The 17,390-nt window shown below is 60.9% G+C and overlaps 1 protein-coding gene across 3 annotated transcripts; it reads right to left on the bottom strand.

Moving 5' to 3' along the window:
* Positions 1-3,834: 3,834 nt before the first annotated feature.
* IZUMO2 (IZUMO family member 2) lies at positions 3,835-12,461 on the bottom strand. 3 transcript variants are annotated; one of them, XM_070063047.1, is made up of 9 exons: positions 12,204-12,461; positions 11,703-11,777; positions 9,976-10,062; positions 9,752-9,772; positions 8,607-8,687; positions 6,525-6,651; positions 5,961-6,036; positions 4,675-5,520; positions 3,835-4,077 (listed from the first exon to the last, which is right to left on the bottom strand). In XM_070063047.1, exons 1-7 carry the CDS (start codon positions 12,433-12,435, stop codon positions 6,000-6,002), a joined length of 660 nt encoding a protein of 219 aa, XP_069919148.1. In that variant the 5' UTR covers positions 12,436-12,461; the 3' UTR covers positions 3,835-4,077; positions 4,675-5,520; positions 5,961-5,999. The 3 variants fall into 3 exon arrangements, with proteins under 3 accessions (XP_069919148.1, XP_069919147.1, XP_069919149.1); XM_070063046.1 differs by lacking the exon at positions 5,961-6,036 and having other exon boundaries at positions 12,204-12,460; XM_070063048.1 differs by lacking the exons at positions 5,961-6,036; positions 9,752-9,772 and having other exon boundaries at positions 12,204-12,460.
* Positions 12,462-17,390: the final 4,929 nt, after the last annotated feature.

Genomic DNA, 17,390 nt, shown 5'->3' with positions numbered 1-17,390 from the left:
TGGGGCAGCTGGGACCAGAACCGGCGCCCACGTGGGATGCTGGCACCACGGGCGGAGGGTTAACCCACTGCGCCATGGCGCTGGCCCCACACTCTGAGTTTTAATACCTTTACACACATCAGGTGCTGAACATACTTCTGGGGGTGGTGTTGGGCCCACTGAGCCTTGCACCTGGAGTTCTGGTTCCGTTTGTGGTCGAAATTGGGAGCTCCTGGCTGACGTGTGTGTGTGTGCACCGGGGGTGGGCGTGCTGCCGCTCAGAAGGCTGCAGCGTGTGGTTCTGGGAGACGGGCGTCTCACGTGCCGAAGCCTGTGTGTGTCCCATGACACGGGACAGGGCCAGTGTCCCTGCGCTGCAGGACTCGAACCCGACACTCTGCTAGGGGCGCCATGGCGCCCGCCCCCGCTTTCACTTCATATGCAGGAGGCCTGGCGGATGCACCTGTGACTGTAACTGGGACAGGAAAACGCTGTACACGCCTTCCGCGTGCCAGGCCGTTCGGTCATAGAGTTCGGGTTCAGCCTCGTGAAGACGCCCACGCCCCACACCAGTGTTGGGGTCATGCCCTCCCGCAGCCCCTGACCCCAGCATCCCGGCCCCGTGTCAACACCGGTGTGCCTCCTGCCCCCAGCTGGGATCCTGACTCCCTGTGTGCAGATGAGAGAATCCCACACAGACAGACTGAACCGAGGCCACACAGCAGGGACACAGGCCAGGCACGGGGACCAGCGAGGGCACAGAGGCCCCCAAGGCCGCGGGAGCAGAGGGTGTGGACCCCTGAGCCACGAGGCTGGGGCGGGGCTCGCCCAGCCACAGGAGGTTCTGGTAGCTCTCCTCGTCTGGGTACAGCTTCCTGAGGCCAGACCCCCAGCCGGCCCTCCTCCAAGGTGAAGTCCACGGCTGCATCCCTGCAAAGGGCAGGCTTGTGAGATGGGGGCTAGGCGCGGGCTTGGGGGGAGACGGCGCGAGGCTCCCGGGCTGCAACATCCGGACTCAGATGTCAGGTAACTGGGCACACCTGGAAGACCCCCGGCCCCGGCGCCTTGGTAGGAAGCGGGCAGGGAGCGGCCCGCGCGACTCTGCTGCCACCTGCTGGAGCGTCGCTGTAGTACACCACGTATTGCTCAATGGAGGTTCGCTGGCATTTTCCTAAAAATCGCCCCAGTAAATATCCCAATGTGTGACACGCGAGAGGTGAATCTTGCCCAAGAGGAGGCGTCTTTGTGCAGTGCATAACCTGCACACCTGTATGTGACAGCCTCAACAAAGTCTATCAAGCCATTAACGTGTAAGAGGAATAGTTGGAAGCCCCACTCCACCTGACACCCCATCCCTCACGCTTGGCTCCAAGGATGCGGCCCGAGGGGAAGCAGCACCACCTGCCGCCCTGCCACCTGGTTGCCAAAAGGCCACTGAGGGCCGGATGACCGGCTGTGCTGGCTCGGGCATCGGTCCAAGGAGCCACAGGGGCCTGGAGCAGAGAAGGCGTCGGCTTGGGCTCAGGTGGACTCCTGGTGGCAGAGGGGACCCTGGTCTCCTACGAGCCAAAGGCTCAGGTCAGGTGTCCGCGGCCCCCACCCCAAACCAGGAGCAACCACAGGTGCAGGCCGTGAGGCTCCGCTCCCCGCAAACTCCCGGGAGCCACGGGGGCTGGCGACTGTGGTTACCCCCAGACAGGGAATCGGCACGGCAGGTCAAGGCCCTTGCTCAAGGTCAGAGATGAATGGCAAAGCAGGACTCGAACCCAGAAGTCTGGCCAAAGAGCCACCCTCTCCTCTTTCTTTTTTTTTTTTTTTTTTTTTTTTTTTTTTTTGACAGGCAGAGTGGACAGAGAGAGAGACAGAGAGAGAAAGGTCTTCCTTTTGCCGTTGGTTCACCCTCCAATGGCCGCCGCTGCAGCCGGCGCACCGCGCTGATCCGATGGCAGGAGCCAGGATCCAGGTGCTTTTCCTGGTCTCCCATGGGGTGCAGGGCCCAAGCACCTGGGCCATCCTCCACTGCACTCCCTGGCCATAGCAGAGAGCTGGCCTGGAAGAGGGGCAACCGGGACAGAATCCGGCGCCCCGACCGGGACTAGAACCCGGTGTGCCGGCGCCGCAAGGTGGAGGATTAGCCTATTGAGCCACGGCGCCGGCCTTCCTCTTTCTTATATATATTATTGTGGTAAAATATGCATTAAAACAAAATCTACCATCTTTAAAACATGATCTATTCATGAAAGACAGCACTCCCATCCGCTGGTTCCCTCTCCAAGTGCCTACGAAGGCCGGGGCTGGGAGTTCCAGCTACAGCTGGGACGCCCTCCGGGTCCTGGGTGCTGCCTCCCAGGGTTTGCATGAGCAGGAAGCCGGGCTCAGGAACCAGGGCCAGGTGCTGAACCCAGGTCGTCCGACGTGGGGCGCAGGCATTGTAACCGCCGGGCTGAGCGCCTGCCCCAGCTTAGCATCCTGACCACTTAAGGTGCAGAATTTGGGAGCGATTGGTGCGTCCACGAGGCCGTGCGGCCAGGACGTTCCATCCCCTAAAGGAAATGCCAGGCCCGTTAAGCAGTCACACACACACACGCCAATGTCTCCATCTCCACCTCCTGCCAGCCCCGACGCCGTCTCTGATTTTACCTATTCTGGGTATTTCCTATACATATGGAATTCTTGTCAGGCCTCTCCCGAGCCCACGCCCGATGCACCTGTGTCAGCCTCGTTCCTGTCCACGGCGCGGGCGACCACCTTTCTCAGAGGCCCTTCTAGCTCCCTTAAAGGCCCCAGGTGGAGTTTGGAGTTTTATTTATTGAAATAAATTGAAGAATCCCTGCCACAGGGGGCGCTGTTGAGCCGGCATGGCTACCCCCATTCGGTCACCAGATGGGCTCAGGTTTTCCAGGTGAGAGCGAGGCTCGGCTACACCCTCTGGGGGTTCCCTGCCTCTGGGGGCGGGGGGCAGGCCTGGACAGAGACCAGGGGGAGGCTGAATAATGGCTGCAGAAGCCACCCCTGGAAACTGGATTTCACCCTCTATGGGAAAGGTACTTTGCAGGACTGGCGCTGTGGCATGGTGGGTAAAGCCGCCGGCCTGCAGTGCCACGTGTGGACGCCGGTTTAAATCCCGGCTGCTCCACTTCCAATCCACTGCCCCCTGCTACCCGCGTGGGAAGACAGTGGAGGATGGTGCAAAGTGCGTGGTCCCCTGCGCCCACGTGGGAGACCCAGAAAAAGCTCCAGGCTCCTGGCTTCTGCCTGGCCCAGCCCTGGTCGTCCCAGCCATTTGGGAGTGAACCAGCTGGTGGACAATTCTCTCTCCTCTCTCTGCAACTCTTTTAGATAAATAGATCTTTTTAAAAATATTAATAAAAACCAAATAATTTCCTTTAAAAAAAGAATAATAGTGTGTGTGTTTAGCCTGGTGGTCGAGATGCAGGGGGTGCCTGGGTTTGATGCCTGCTTGTGACTCCTGGCTCCAGCATTCCTGCTAACGCAGACCCTGTGATTTTTTTTTTTTTTTTTTTTGACAGGCAGAGTGCACAGTGAGAGAGAGACAGACAGAGAGAAAGGTCTTCCTTTGCCATTGGTTCACCCTCCAATGGCCGCCACAGCTGGTGCACTGTGGCCAGCGCACCGCGCTGATTCAATGGCAGGAGCCAGGTGCTTCTCCTGGTCTCCCATGGGGTGCAGGGCCCAAGCACTTGGGCCATCCTCCACTGCCTTCCCAGGCCACAGCAGAGAGCTGGCCTGGAAGAGGGGCAACCAGGACAGAATCCGGCACCCCAACTGAGACTAGAACCCGGTGTGCCGGCGCCGCAAGGCGGAGGATTAGCCTAGTGAGCCGTGGTGCCGGCCTTTTTTTTCTTTTTTTTAAGATGCATTTATTTATTTGAAAGTCAGAATTACACAGAGAGAGGAGAGGCAGAGAGAGAGAGAGAGGTCTTCCATCCGCTGGTTCACTCTCCTGATGGCCACAATGGCCGGAGCTGTGCCAATCCAAAGCCAGGAGTCAGGAGTTTCTTCCAGGTGTCCCACTCGGGTGCAGGGGCCCAGGGACTTGGGCCATCCTCCACTGCTTTCCCAGGCCACAGCAGAGAGCTGGATCAGAAGAGAAGCAGCCAGGACTAGAACCGGTGCCCATATGGGATGCTGGCACTTCAGACCAGGGCATTAACCCCCTGTGCCACAGCGCCAGCCCGACCCTGTGATTTCTGACACCCGGAAGACTTGAGTTTCCCGCTCCCAGCTCTGGCCTCCTCCAGATATTGGGGGCATTTGGGGCATGCGCCGTGGATGGGAGCGCTGTCTGTATCACAAATTAATGTGTATATATTAATTAATATATCAATAGTATAATATTAATAATATATATAAAGAAACAGCAGCCGGGAGGAATCTAATAACTTAAGAAATGGGTGCTGGGCTCTGAGCACTTTCCTAGCCTGGTCCTCATTTCTCCGTCATCCCCGGCGGCTCTCTTGCACCCTCTGCACCTGCGTGTCTTTCTCCATAGGCTGTTAATCCCTCCCTGGGGTCACCGGCTGACAGGACCGGCGGCTGGATGGTTAATAATAGAGCCCTGTTTTGTTCCCCAGTGGGAGTGGCAGGGTTGGGTCCTGGCTGGAACAGCCTGGGGTTCTATGCCAAGGCAACTGCCCCAGAGAGGGAAAGCGCTTAGCCAGCGCTCACACACACCTGAGAAATCACACGAAGGTGGGGCTGAAGCAGCAGTACCTACACAGCCTGTGCGTTCCCCATCAGGGAAGCACACGGCCCCCGGGGGACAGCATCCGGGCCTGGGACGAGGGCGAGAATCACGCAGCAACACGAGGAGCCGCTTACAAGAGAACCTTCACAGGACAAAGTCTCCAGGGGACGCATCCTCTGTGTGCACAGGGAGGCAAACCGTGTGTGCGGGGGAGCTGAAGCCAGGAGCACAAGCCCAGAAAGAAACAACTGTTACAAGAAGCACAAGCCCCCCCCCCCCATCTGAGCAGCACAGCCCCCTACCGAGCGGGCACCGCCCTCTCCACTGCACAGCTGCGAGTCTATTACCGCTCAAGGTCGCAGGTGGGATCTGAACCCAGCCCCAGCCCACAGGGACAGCCACTACCCTCCCCCGCCATCAAGCCCCCGCCCCGTCTCATGTTCCACTTCCGCCAGCCGCAGGAATCGCTAACAATACTGGGTGGGCCATCTTCTACTGCCTTCCCAGGCCACAGCAGAGAGCTGGAGCGGAAGTGGAGCAGCCAGGACTCGAACAGGCGCCCACATGGGATGCCGGCGCTCCAGGCCAGGGCTTTGACCAGCTGCGCCACAGCGCGGCCCCAGCTAGTCGTCCTTGATACCCCCACTATTTCTTCCACACAGGCCGAGCTGTGCGCGGTCTGAGCTGACAAGTGGAAGTTGGCACAGACGAAGCGTCTGTAGAGAACCGACAGACACGCTGGGAATTTGTCACGGATTGTATTACATCTCCTCGCCCGCCTGTGCCCGCCCTACCGCAGCAGGAGCCTCCGGTTTTGCCTGTAGGTGCAGGCCCTGGACAGAGAGAAAAGCCCTGGGGGTTAGAACTGAACGCCCGGCCAGTCCCGCCCGCAACCCCGGACCGCTGCCCTGAGTGGCTCTCTCAGGGGGTCTCTGCGCAGACTGCCAGGGCTCTTGGCCAATCGGTGTTGGGCCATGTGGCGTGGGGAGAGAGCCAGGGACTAGGAGAGAGGGAGGGGGAGCGAGCGAGCGCCCCACAGTGACCGAGAGAGAAGCAGAGTTTGTGGGTCACACTGCGTACCCCTCCACTCCTGAGAGCAGGTGTCTCGGGCAAGGCCTGGCTCCCACACCTGCGAATGCGCCCTTGCTTGGACAGAGGGTCCTTGCGGACTTCATGAAGGGGAGATGAGACCCTCCCCCTTCTGGCCTGTGCCCGCGGAGGGGAAGCCACGCGGGGCGGGGGCCTGGGCGTGGGAGGGGCTCGGCTCAGCCACCTGCGGCCTCGTCCGCGTTTCAGACAGCACCCCCAGATCTTAGCCAGCCAGCGGGTGGTCATTTGTCTCAGCAGCCCTGGGGGACAAACAGGGGGAGAGGTGGGCGCTGGCTGGGCCAAGCAGGCCCGGTCTCCCACTGCAAGAGGCACAGACATGGAGGCCGAGGGGAGAGGGGCTGAGGGTGGGAAAAGCAGGCGGAGTCCGCCGCAGCCCTCGGGAATACTTTCAGCTTGACTTCTTTGACAGCCGGAAAAAAACAGACAAGACCGTGACTAGCTACCCACGAAGCTGCCTTGGGTGGTATTTGTTTTTATGTCAACGCACTCACAAAATTCACTATGTCAGCGGAGGGAGGGGCCATCAAAGACAACAGTACAGAGGCAGACTGCCCTCGGGGGTCTGCACGTGGGGGGTGGGGGATGGAGACAGGGAGAGCTGTGCAGAGATGCAGGGTTAGGGGAGGGAGAGGGCGAGAGACAGGGGCTTCCCAGAGCACACAGGGGCCGCCCAGGAGGGTGTCGTTTGGGGGGGAGGAGCCTCCTGGGGGCTTGTGGGCTGACTCACGAGATCAGGATGACCAGGAAGACGAACACGGCCGCCGACACGGACACGACGGTGCCCAGCAGGGCCTGGCTCCGCGGGTATCCACTATCGGCCTCGTACTGCAGGGCCATGCGCGGCTGCCCGTCCACTGGCATGAGCGGGAGACAGCCCTGAGCCCCAGGCCTCTCTGCCCCTCTCCCTCCCCCAACTCATGGGGGGCTGGCTCCTCTTCCTTCTCCCCACGGGGTCTCGGCCCCCTCCCAGGGCCCGGCCCTGCTGTGGGCACTCGGGATACAGCCGGGAACCCCACGGAGAAACTCTACACGGCAACAGCTGGCGCCAGATGCATCCCATTTGACGGACGGGCACGGGGAAGACTGGGAACTTGGCTCGAAAGCAAGAGGTGACAACACCATGCATGTGAGCAGGGCGGGACAGCGACGGCCATGTCTGCGCCAGATCAGTGTGGGCCGCCGAGCCCGCGGGGGGCCTGGCGCCTCGCACCTCGAATCTTCCACGTGGCTCCGGGCCCTAGCTCCTGCATCCGGTCAGCGCCGCCTCCTAGCTCCGCCTTCAAGGCGTCTCCAGGAGCCACCCCGCCTGCAAGGCGGCCGAGGAGGTGCAGTTCCGCACACGGCCTCCAGGGGGCACTGCAGACGCCTCACTCACTCGCGGGTCTCTGATCAGGGGCCTCCCGGGACCCTATGGTTCCCGCCTCGGGGTAAATGCGCAGGTCCTCCCCACGGTGCACCAGGCTCCGGAGGGTGACCCGTGTCCCTGCTCTGGCTGCTCTGGCCACAGCGGCCCCCTCCTCCTCGCTGCTTCGCCATGGTGGACCTTCGTGCATGCTGGTCCCATCACTCCCCCAATTCCCTTCCAGGATCAAGGGTCACCTGTTCAGAGCGTCCCCTGGCTCCCTGAAACCAGCGGACGCGTCCTACCACTTGGTTCTGTTTGGGTTTGGGGACGCGGTTGTTCTGAGCCAGGGACAGCTTGGAAAATGACAGGAGATGTTTTATGGTCCCAATTCCGGGGGCAGGGTGGGGGTGGCCGCTGGACTCTGGTGGGTTGGGGGCCAGGCCTGCCCTCCCAACGGAGACTCACCCGGCCCCCACAGCCCCCGCGGCTGAGGCTGAGGGGCCCCAGTCTAGCCCCCCTCACCCCCTTCCCGGCTGGGCTCTCCGAGGGTCTCGTTCAGGCAACTACATGGTGCTCCCACACTGCCTGCCTGTCCTCCAGTGGGGGCTGAGAGACAGAGCGGACGGCGGGGCAGCTCCCAGGACACTCCCATCCCTTTCCAGTAGCTGGTGGAGGAAGAGAACGGATAGGAGACAGCCCCGGACAGAGAGAAGCACAGGAAACCTAGCTACGGCCGTGAAAAGCCCTTTTTTGGGGGGTCTTGGTTGGAACAAACCAGCTGCAAAAAATGTTCTGGGGACAATGTGGGATGCTGCCAGAGGGATTTGGAATTATTTGCCATTAAGGAATCACGGTTAGGTTCTTCGGGGCGGGACTGGCACTGTGGTTATGTCGGGAATCGGCCTGATTTCCCGAGGCACACGCTGGGTTATGGGTGACAGTTCATGGGTCTGTGGAAATGCTATGGCAAAGCATAAGAGAAGTGAAGCCAATGATTACTCGCGGAAGTCAATAGAAGGCACTGGCGTGTGTGACCAGGGAGGCTCTCGGAGCAGCGGTCCTTGGGGAGTGAGAGTGAGGGGGACAGTGTGGCAGAGACAGGACAGCACACCAAGGGTGCAGCACGTCTCGTCAACCTGGATGTCTGTCTTGGATCTGCTGTGCTATTTGCTCCGAGGACACGTACTTCATTCGATACCTCTTTCAGACCCCCCCCCCCCCCCGCTCTGACCATGACTCAGCACCCGCGTCTCCCACCCAGGGACACTGCAGAATTCCAGAGGCGTCTTCCCAGGTGACAGAGAGGGGAGGATGACTGCAGGGCAGGGTGTCATTCCTGGGCCGCGCGCGAGCGAAGGTGAGGCGGAGACCCCGAGGCCCCGCGTGGGAAGCCGCGGGCGGGCGCGGGAAGCCGCGGGCGCGGGAAGCCGCGGGGTCAGCTGTCTTTCCCTGCCCCAGGCTTACCGAAGCAGTACTTTTTCATGATGCATTTGGAGCTGATTTTCTGGCAATGCAGACAGTCCATGACCTCCTCTTTCAGCAAGCCTAGCCCAGGGGAAGGGGGACGTTAACACGCGACAGGCATTAGAGGACAGGCCGAGGGCGGGTAAGAGAGGGGGTCCCGTGGCGCTCCTGACCTGGGCGGCAAGTTGACCCAAGTGCACCCACGACCCACATGCAATAGCTTTTCATATAATTTTTTTTTGACAGGCAGAGTGGACAGTGAGAAAGAGACAGAGAGAAAGGTCCTCCTTTGCCGTTGGTTCACCCTCCAATGGCCACCGCGGCCGGCGCACTGTGGCCGGCGCACCCCGCCGATCCAAAGCCAGGAGCCAGGTGCTTCTCCTGGTCTCCCATGGGGTGCAGGGCCCAAGCACCTGGGCCATCCTCCACTGCACTCCCTGGCCACAGCAGAGAGCTGGCCTGGAAGAGGGGCAACCGGGACAGAATCCGGCGCCCCGACCGGGACTAGAACCCGGTGTGCCAGCCTAGTGAGCCGCGGCGCCGGCCAATTTCACATAATTATTGAAAGGCAGCCCAGTGGTCCTGCTGACCTGACATTCTGCTGTGGACATTTGCTTAGACATCGGTTAATTCTGAGTGTCCACTTGCCCGCTTTTGCAGCTCCCAAGGCAGAGATGGTCACTTCCTGCTTACACAGGACTACATTTCCCACACTCCCTTATGACAGGCTGCAACCATGTGACCTACCCCTAGCCAATGGAGAGTGAGGAAAGTGATTGCATCACTTCCTGGCCTGGCCATAAAAACGCTGGTGTCATTCCCAATTCCTTTTTCCTTTTCAAGTTTACGAGCTGTGATTTAGGGGCAGCCTGGATCCTTGAGTCACTGCCCAGAAGAGCTGCTAAATTCTCAACGAAATTTGGGTGACACCACAGGAAGTGGGAGTTTGTTAATACAACGTGGCTGATGTTGGCCAGCTCAGAGCCTGAAAACAGTGGTGTGCGGGTCGCAATCATTTTAAGTCGATCTGAGTTCTACAGCTCTGGGGTGGGAGGGCCGCCGACCAGGGTGGGTGTGTGTGGAAGCAGGGCCCGCTTTGGAGGGGGTAGAGAAAGGCAGGGTTAGACAGTAAATTCAGCACTCACGGCACATCTTGTGATCACAGGCTGCAAAAGAGAAGCGCTGAGTGAGTGAGGTTGGGACAGCGACTTGAGAATTTCATCGGGAAGGGACCGGGAGAGGGGCGGGGGGGGGTGAATCTGGGAAGGGAGCGAGAAGAATATTGGGGTGCATGGAAGGCGGAGTCTCGGGGGAACAGGAGGAGGGAGCACAGGGGCCCGCAGGGAGGAGGGGACGGGCCGTACTGCACCTTTTAGTTCATACGACCGCAGAGCTTTCTTCAGCTCCCGGATCACACTCTCCCTGAGGGTCGCCAGCTCTTCCAGAAGCGGCCCGTCTGGGGAGAGAAAGACCCCCGTGTGTGCGTGGGGGGGGGGGGCACGCGGCAAGCCCAGCCCCGTCTGCATCTCCCAAGGGAAGCTCCTCTCCACGTACCAGGGCGTGCTCGGGTGCCCCTGGACAAACACAGGCTGAACGGCCTTCCCCTGCCGATCTTCAACCCAATGCGAGCTTTGCACATCGCGTCGGGGCTCAGGGAGGTTCCTCCGGCCTTGGGGTTTTAGACCCAACAAGTCCAATGCCTGAAAGACCCTGGAACCTGGCACACTGCTGGCCCCTGAGGGCCCTGAGCTTGGGAGGCACCGCAAGGCCCACCTGCTCTGCCATGGGGCCGGGCTAAGCCCGCCCGCCTTGGCCATCTAAACGGCCGCTGGTTCTGTTTCCTCTTCTACAAGCGGACTCGTTAGCATCCACATTCCCCTCCTTTCCGCTGTCTGTGCTCCCTCCTTGGGGCTTTGCATTCAGCCCCACAGCCCTGCCTCTTCCCTGGCCTGGCCCCATCCACGGGCAGCCACGAGGCAGCCACCCACGACTGTGGGGTGCTGGAGATGGGCTGGAGGTGACAGATGCGCTCCGCCGGGCGTCTGGTGCGGAGGTCGGGTCGCCACGTGGGTCTCCTTTGTCGGAGGAGCTGGGTGGAGCCCCCAGCCCCGCTGTTCCCTGCAGCTTCCTGCCAGTGCACAGCCTGGGGGGCAGCGGGGCGGCTCCAGTGCCTGTGTCCCTGCCCCCGACGTGCCTGGCCTCGCCTGTGGGCTCTGCCCTGGGTGCCTTTCTCGCCTGAGGATTTCATCTGCAGCCTTCCGCTCTAAACACAACCATGGCTGCTCTGTTCTATAAATCACTGGACCCGCAGGTGGTCTTGGAAACCCCCAAGCGCACACACATAGACACACACACGCATGTTACTGATTTATCTCGTTTCTGGTCTTGGCTCTCCCTCTAGCATCTAAGCTCCTTGAAAGGGACCAGCATTCCCCAGTACTGCACGTCTGCACAATGTCAGATTGCATGCATCTCAAAGTGCCACGGCAGCCAGAAGCCTATAGGCATCGAGTGTGGGTGTTTTTTTTTTATATTTAATTATTTATTTGAAAGGCAGAATTACAGAGAAGGTGGGGGCGTCTTCCATCCACTGGTCACTCCTAACATGGCTGCAACGGCCAACCCTGGGCCAGGCTGAAGCCAGGAGCCCAGAGCTTCATCCAGGTCTCCTCTGTGGGTGGCAGGGACATGAGGACTTGGGCTGTCTCCCGCTGCTGCCCAGGTGCATTGGCAGGGAGCTGGATCGGAAGTGGAGCAGCCGGGACTTGAACAGGCGCCCCTGTGGGATGTCGGTGTTGCAGGCGGCAGCTCAGCCCACCACGCCACAGCGCCGGCCCCCAAGGGCTGGCTGTAACAGAGCCATCCGTGCCCACACACAGGCACAGCTGGGGGCCGCTGCAGGTCTGCTTCCAGGTGGCCGCGTGTGGCCGTTGGCACAAGGCAAGCCACGTGACTGTCACCATTACACGACACTGTCACAGATATAATGAAGGCTCCGTGGCCGCACCTGGCCACATGCACGGCCAGGCTGCCTGGGTTTATCCCATGGGACCAGGCGAGATGCAGGTGCAGGGAGAGGAGGGGCCGCGCTCCTACCTTGCAGGGGAGTCACCATCAAGTGCTGTGTTTGGTTCTTGAGGAAGCTGGCCACGTGGTCCAGCTGTTCGATCCCTGCGGGCGACAGGGGCACGGCTGCAGGGCGCCCGCCCTCCCGTGGGGCGTGGTCTCCGTGGGCCCCACCTCTGCTGGGGCGTGGTCTCTGTGGGCCCTGCCTCCACTGGGCGTGGTCTCCATGTGACCCCTGGCTCCGCTGGTGCGTGGTTTTAGTGCCCTCCATTCATCTGGGGGCGTGGTCTCCATGGGGGTGTGGTCGGGCCCCGCCTCCGCGGGGCATAGTTTCAGTGACCCCTCCCTTCATGGGGGGCCCCCCAATGGTCTCTATGGGGCGTGGTCTCCGTGGGGGCCCCACTCCGCTGGGCGTGGTCTCCATGTGACCCCCCCACCTCTGCTGGGGCGTGGTTTTGGCGCCCCTCTATTCATGCTGTGGGCGCATTCTCTATGGGGCGTGGTCTCCGAGTCCCCGCCCCCAGCACACACCCACTTTCCCCACGAACGCGTTCAGCGCGTAGTCCCGGAAGAAAGAGCCCTCCATGGCCAGCAGCAGGGCCTGGGCGCGGGCCTGCAGCCGCTCGAGGTGGAAGCGCCGGGGGATGAGGGCGCCGCGCAGCTGACTCAGGGCGTCCAGCACCGAGAGGTCGCACTGCAGGCAGCCCCAGCCGCCGGGGCCGCTCAGCCCCGAGAGCAGCAGCAGGGCCAAGGCCAGAGCCATGGCGGGCCGTGTGACGTCACAGAGAGCCTAGCCGGCCACGCCCCCGGCAGGCGGGGCCTCGAGGCCCAGGGAGCGTGGGCACCTGGGAGCTAGGGGAACGGGCGCGTTCACTGAGCGCAGACTTGGTGCACCCAGCCCCACGGGCTGCTCCAGACCCCCAGAGCTGGAACTCAGGCCTCTGCGCTCACTCACTCCGTGGGCGCCTACTGTATACTAAGCCCTGCTCTGGGCACCTGCCCACGTGGGCTTCACAGAGCCAGCAGCAGAGAATGAGGGCCCTGTCTGAGGACCCTGAAGTCGGAACTGCATGTGCGTCTCCCCTGTCGCGTCGGCTTCTCCAGGCCGTTGAGAAACGAGGACGCCGGGCCCAGCGGGCAGGCGGCAGGCTGGCCGGCCAGCTCCGAGTCTGTCTCATTACAGCTTGGAAGGATCCCCCACCCCTTCTCCGACCCCCCTCCCCTTACCACCCCACCGAGCCCTCAAGGCCACGTGCACGCATTCCCCACTGTGTCTCCGAGCCCCAGGGGGGAAGCTCGCACGTGTGTGTGGGTGCTGCTTATCAAATGGAATAAAGAGGAAAACCCAGTTCCCCTTTCTGAGCCCGTCTCCTCCATAAAATGATGCCATGTTTTCATTATTAAAAAAAAAAAAGATTATTTATTTGAAAGAGTTACAGAGACAGAGAGAGAGAGAGAGAGAGAGAGAGAGAGAGAGAGAGAGAGAGATTCCACCTGCTGGTTCACTTCCCAGATGGTGGTAGTAGGCAGGCTGGGCCAGGCCAAAGCCAGGAGCCAGGAGCCAGGAGCCAGGAGTTCCATCTGGGTCTCCCACGTGGGTGCAAGGGCCCCAGACACTTGGGCCATCTTCCGCTGCTTTCCCCAGGCCAGGAGCAGGAAGTGGAGCAGCCGGGACTCGAACCCACACTCGGTTGCTGGTGGCTTGATCTACTGCACCACAAAGGGGGCCCTTATTTTTCTTTTCTAATGTGGCTCACGGAAAGTTTGAAATTCCACACGGAGCCCCTGTGATATTCAGCTTGGACGTCGCTTCGCTGGCCTAGCACTTAAAAAGTACCCAGTGCCTATTATCGGAATTAAATCAAGTGTGACTGAGTTACCCGGCAGTTAAAACGGGGGCGAAAGTCCCTCAGGGTGTAATGGTGCCCGTCTACCACCAGGGGGCGGTCACACTCGAGCGAAATTCTCTCCCAGCCGCTCAGCCTGGGCTCCCAGCCGCCGACACCTGCCGCGCTCAGGTGAGCCCCTGGCGACTGTAATTTAAAGTGTGCACCTGTGAGTCTTCGCCCATCGTCATCTCCAGGCCGGCTGCGAGCCAGGGGCTGCCATTCGCTCCAGGAAGAAGCTGTGGGGTCCAGGGTGCGGCTGGAAGAGATGGGGGCGCAGAACCGGCTCTGCGTCTCCCGTGGGACAGCGTGGGGAGCTCAAGCACCCAGGTCTCACATCCAGCAGCTGAGGGCTGGACGCACTCCCACCCCTGCCCACCGTGCACGAAAGGGCTCGGCTCAGCGTGGGTGGCGTCCGTGTGAGTTTCGGGGCCAGCCCGGGGGCGTCTGTTCCAGCGGATCCAGAGGTCCCCGCGCGGGTCCCCAGCACAGCTGGGAGTGACACCGACACAGCGGCGCAAACAGCTGTCCAGGAGGGCAGCCGTGCCGCTGGGGGCAGCCGCAGCCCAGTATCCCTGGCTCCCTGGCTCCAGCTCCCTGCCAGCCTGCAGTCCTGGCCTCCATCCCGCCCCTGCCCTAGTTGTGACTGCCAGAGATGCCGGTGGCTTCACCACCACTCGTCCCCTTCTGTGACCCACGAGCGGACACGAGGCAACAGTGGGCCGCGATCGAGAGTCAGCAGGATGCGAAGTCACAAAACGTAGGCTGAACGAGACCAACGCGCAGCAGCAGGGCCGTGTCGACCTCTGTAGTACCCGTTTTACCGTATGTGTGGGTCCCTCCCAAGCCTCAGTGCTCTGATCTGCAGAATGGGCGCAACGTTAGCTCTCTGCAGTGGCTGCGAGGAACAAGCGGGATACAGAACCTCAAGTCCTCGGTGCACGGGCAGGCTCCGTCCAGGGCAGCTGGGAGCAGCCAGGAGGGCATCACCTGTGTTCCGGCTGACACACTGTGGGCTGAGAACCCAGCACCCATCGACCCCGCCCCCAGGCCCCTGGCCCCAGTCTCCTCCCTAGCTCCACTTGGTCCTGTCCAGGGCTCTGAGCTGACCCGCCCCTCCCTGCTCAGTGGCCGTCCGTGGCTCCCAGCGTCCCCAGCACAGAGCCCAGCCACCACCACACACACCTGGGCACACGCCCTGCACCCCTCCCATCGCCGGTCCTGGGCGAGCACCCAAGCCCCCGGGAGCAGCCTGTGTCGCACCCCCGCACCCCTGTTGAAGCAGGTTCTGGCTGCCCCTCAGCCTGGCTGATGCCCTGTGGCCCAGCAGCTCCGCTTCTGGGAGTGCAGCCTTCAGCTACGATTCCTGCCCGGGCGCCCCGCTGGTCACAGCAGGGGGAATCACCTACACAGGCACCAGTAAATCCCAGCAGGGCCTGCGCGACGCCTGCGCCCCATTCCAGCTTCCTGGATCCGCTCCCGGCTCCAGCTTCCTGCCGAGGCAGACGCTGGGAGGCAGGGGTGGCGGCCCTCGTCACTGGTCCCTGCCAGCGACTCTGCAGGTGGAGATTCATGGGGCTGCTCCCTGCTCAGCCCTGGCCCAGCCCTGGCCCAGCCCTGGTTGTTACAGGTATCTGGGGCGTGCACCAGCACACAGAAGCTCTGTCTCTCTGCCTCTCGAATGAATAATAGAGTCGGAAACGGACGGTGACAGCTGTGTACAGTCACAGAGGGGCCCGGCCCCCCTCGTTTGCTGTGGGACCTCACGAGGAGGGGCCTGGCCTCTCTGAGCCTCCGGTCCCTCGTCTGTAACGTGTGCCTCTCAGTCGTGACGTTTGCTCTGAAGGGGCCTGTGTTGTGGCACGGCGAGTTAAGCCGCTGCCTGCCCGGCTGGCATCCCATGTGCGTACCGGTTCGAGTCCCGGCTGCTCCGCTTCTGATCCAGCTCTCTGCTGTGGCCTGGGAAAGCAGTGGAAGATGGCCCAAGTCCTTGGGCCCCTGTACCTGCATGGGAGACCTGGAAGAAGCTCCTGGCCCTGGCTTCAGATCGGCACAGCTCTGGCCATTGAGGCCAATTGGGGAGTGAACCAGTGGATGGAAGACCTCTCTCTCTCTCTCTCTCTTTGCCTCTACCTCACTGTAACTCTGCCTTTCAAATAGATACATAGATCTTCCAAAAAGAAAAAGAAAAAGAAAACCCTGCACACCTCAAAGCTTTTGCAGACACATAAACTTCACTTGCACGTTTGCCCACGAGCTGTGTGAAGTGGCCCTGTTGGGCGGTGGGAGGGCGGTGGGCAGCGCCCGGCAGGGGCCCCACGCCTCGCCCGGGGCGGGCAGAGCGCTTGGCCCCCGCGGGTGATCCAGGTTCCCAGCAGGACCACGCCTCACGCTGCTCCTCCCTGCTAATTGCTGCACTTACAAACCAGGAAATGAACAGCAGAAAAAAAAATTAAAATTCCTCCAAGCCGCCCGAGGGACGCGCCCTCCAGGCCACGATGGAAGCTGTGCTGTGGCTGGCAGCCTGCTGCCCACCACGACGAGCGGCCGTCCCGGGCGGTGGGCTGTCTCTGCTCTGCTCGGTTACGGTGGGGGCTGTGTCCTCTCCAGGCGCTGTGCCGTTTGGGCCCCTGGAGTCACCGCAGCCCAGGAGAGCACCCATAAAGCTATAGAGGGCTTTTGTTTTGAAGGGGATTTCCAAGAAAGGTGTTTTCAGAGGGAACTCATTGGCTGGGCAGAAATGCTAATATTTTAAAAATATTTATTTATTTGAAAATCAGAGTTACAGAGAGAGAGAGAGAGAGAGAGAGGTCTTCCATCTGCTGGTTCACTCCCCAGATGGCCGTAACACCTGGAGCTGGGCCAATCTGGAGCCAGGAGCCTCTTCTGGGTCTCCCACGTGAGTGCAGGGGCCCAAGGACTTGGGCCATCTTCTACTGCTTTCTCAAGCCACAACAGAAGTGGAGCAGCCGGGTCTCCAATGAGTGCCCATATGGGATGCCGGCACTGCAGGCGACGGCTTTACCCCCTAGGCCACAGCGCCAGCCTCAGAAATGCTAAATTGGAAGCCTGTTCTGATTGGCTGGTTAATGGGGGGGCATCCTTAACAGCCTTCATGCCATCTCCCTGCACCTCTTACTGGGAAATAGAGATTTACACAGCAGGTGTAATTGGTTAAGACGGCCCTGTCGTGGGGCAGGGTGGGCCCCGGGCCCCACAGACGGCTGTGCTGGGGAAAGAGCTTGTGTGAAGACAGAGGGAGGCTCAGAGAGTGCCCTGTGAGGACGGAGGCAAAGGTTCTCTGTGACACCTCCCATGGCAGCCCCAGGACCCTGCTGCCGCCCGCGTCACTGCCTGACTTGTTTATTACCCTTCTCTCTCCTCCAGGAGATAAAATCCATGCGGGCAGGGAGGTTTGTCTTGTGGGGACGAGACAGGGCTTGTTCCTGGTGGATGCCCAGCCGGTGTTTGTTCAATCAGCTCACTCACTCATTCTGAAAGCAGACAGCCAGCGTTTTCTCTGTACCACTGCACCGTGGGAACAGAGAGCGCGTCTAAGGCACAGGGGTTGTTATCTCAAGAAGCTCACGTCCAAAGACGATGATTACAAAACGCAGACAAAAATAACTAGACAAGCCTGCATGAGATCCCATCTGGGGGAGATGGGGAGGGAGACCCAGCGGGGGTTGAGAAGTCAGGGGGACTTTAAGGAGGAGTCAGAATTGGGGCTGAGCCTTGGCAGCTGGTGTCACGGGCTGACTTGTGCCTCCTTAAGAGATGCTGCCGGCTGGCTGTGGGCACCTGTAGGAGGTCTGTGGCGGGATCAGAGATC

The sequence above is a fragment of the Oryctolagus cuniculus genome, chromosome 18 (genome assembly GCF_964237555.1).
Source record: "Oryctolagus cuniculus chromosome 18, mOryCun1.1, whole genome shotgun sequence".
NCBI lineage: Eukaryota > Metazoa > Chordata > Mammalia > Lagomorpha > Leporidae > Oryctolagus > Oryctolagus cuniculus.
This window is presented reverse-complemented; position numbering and strand designations above follow the sequence as displayed.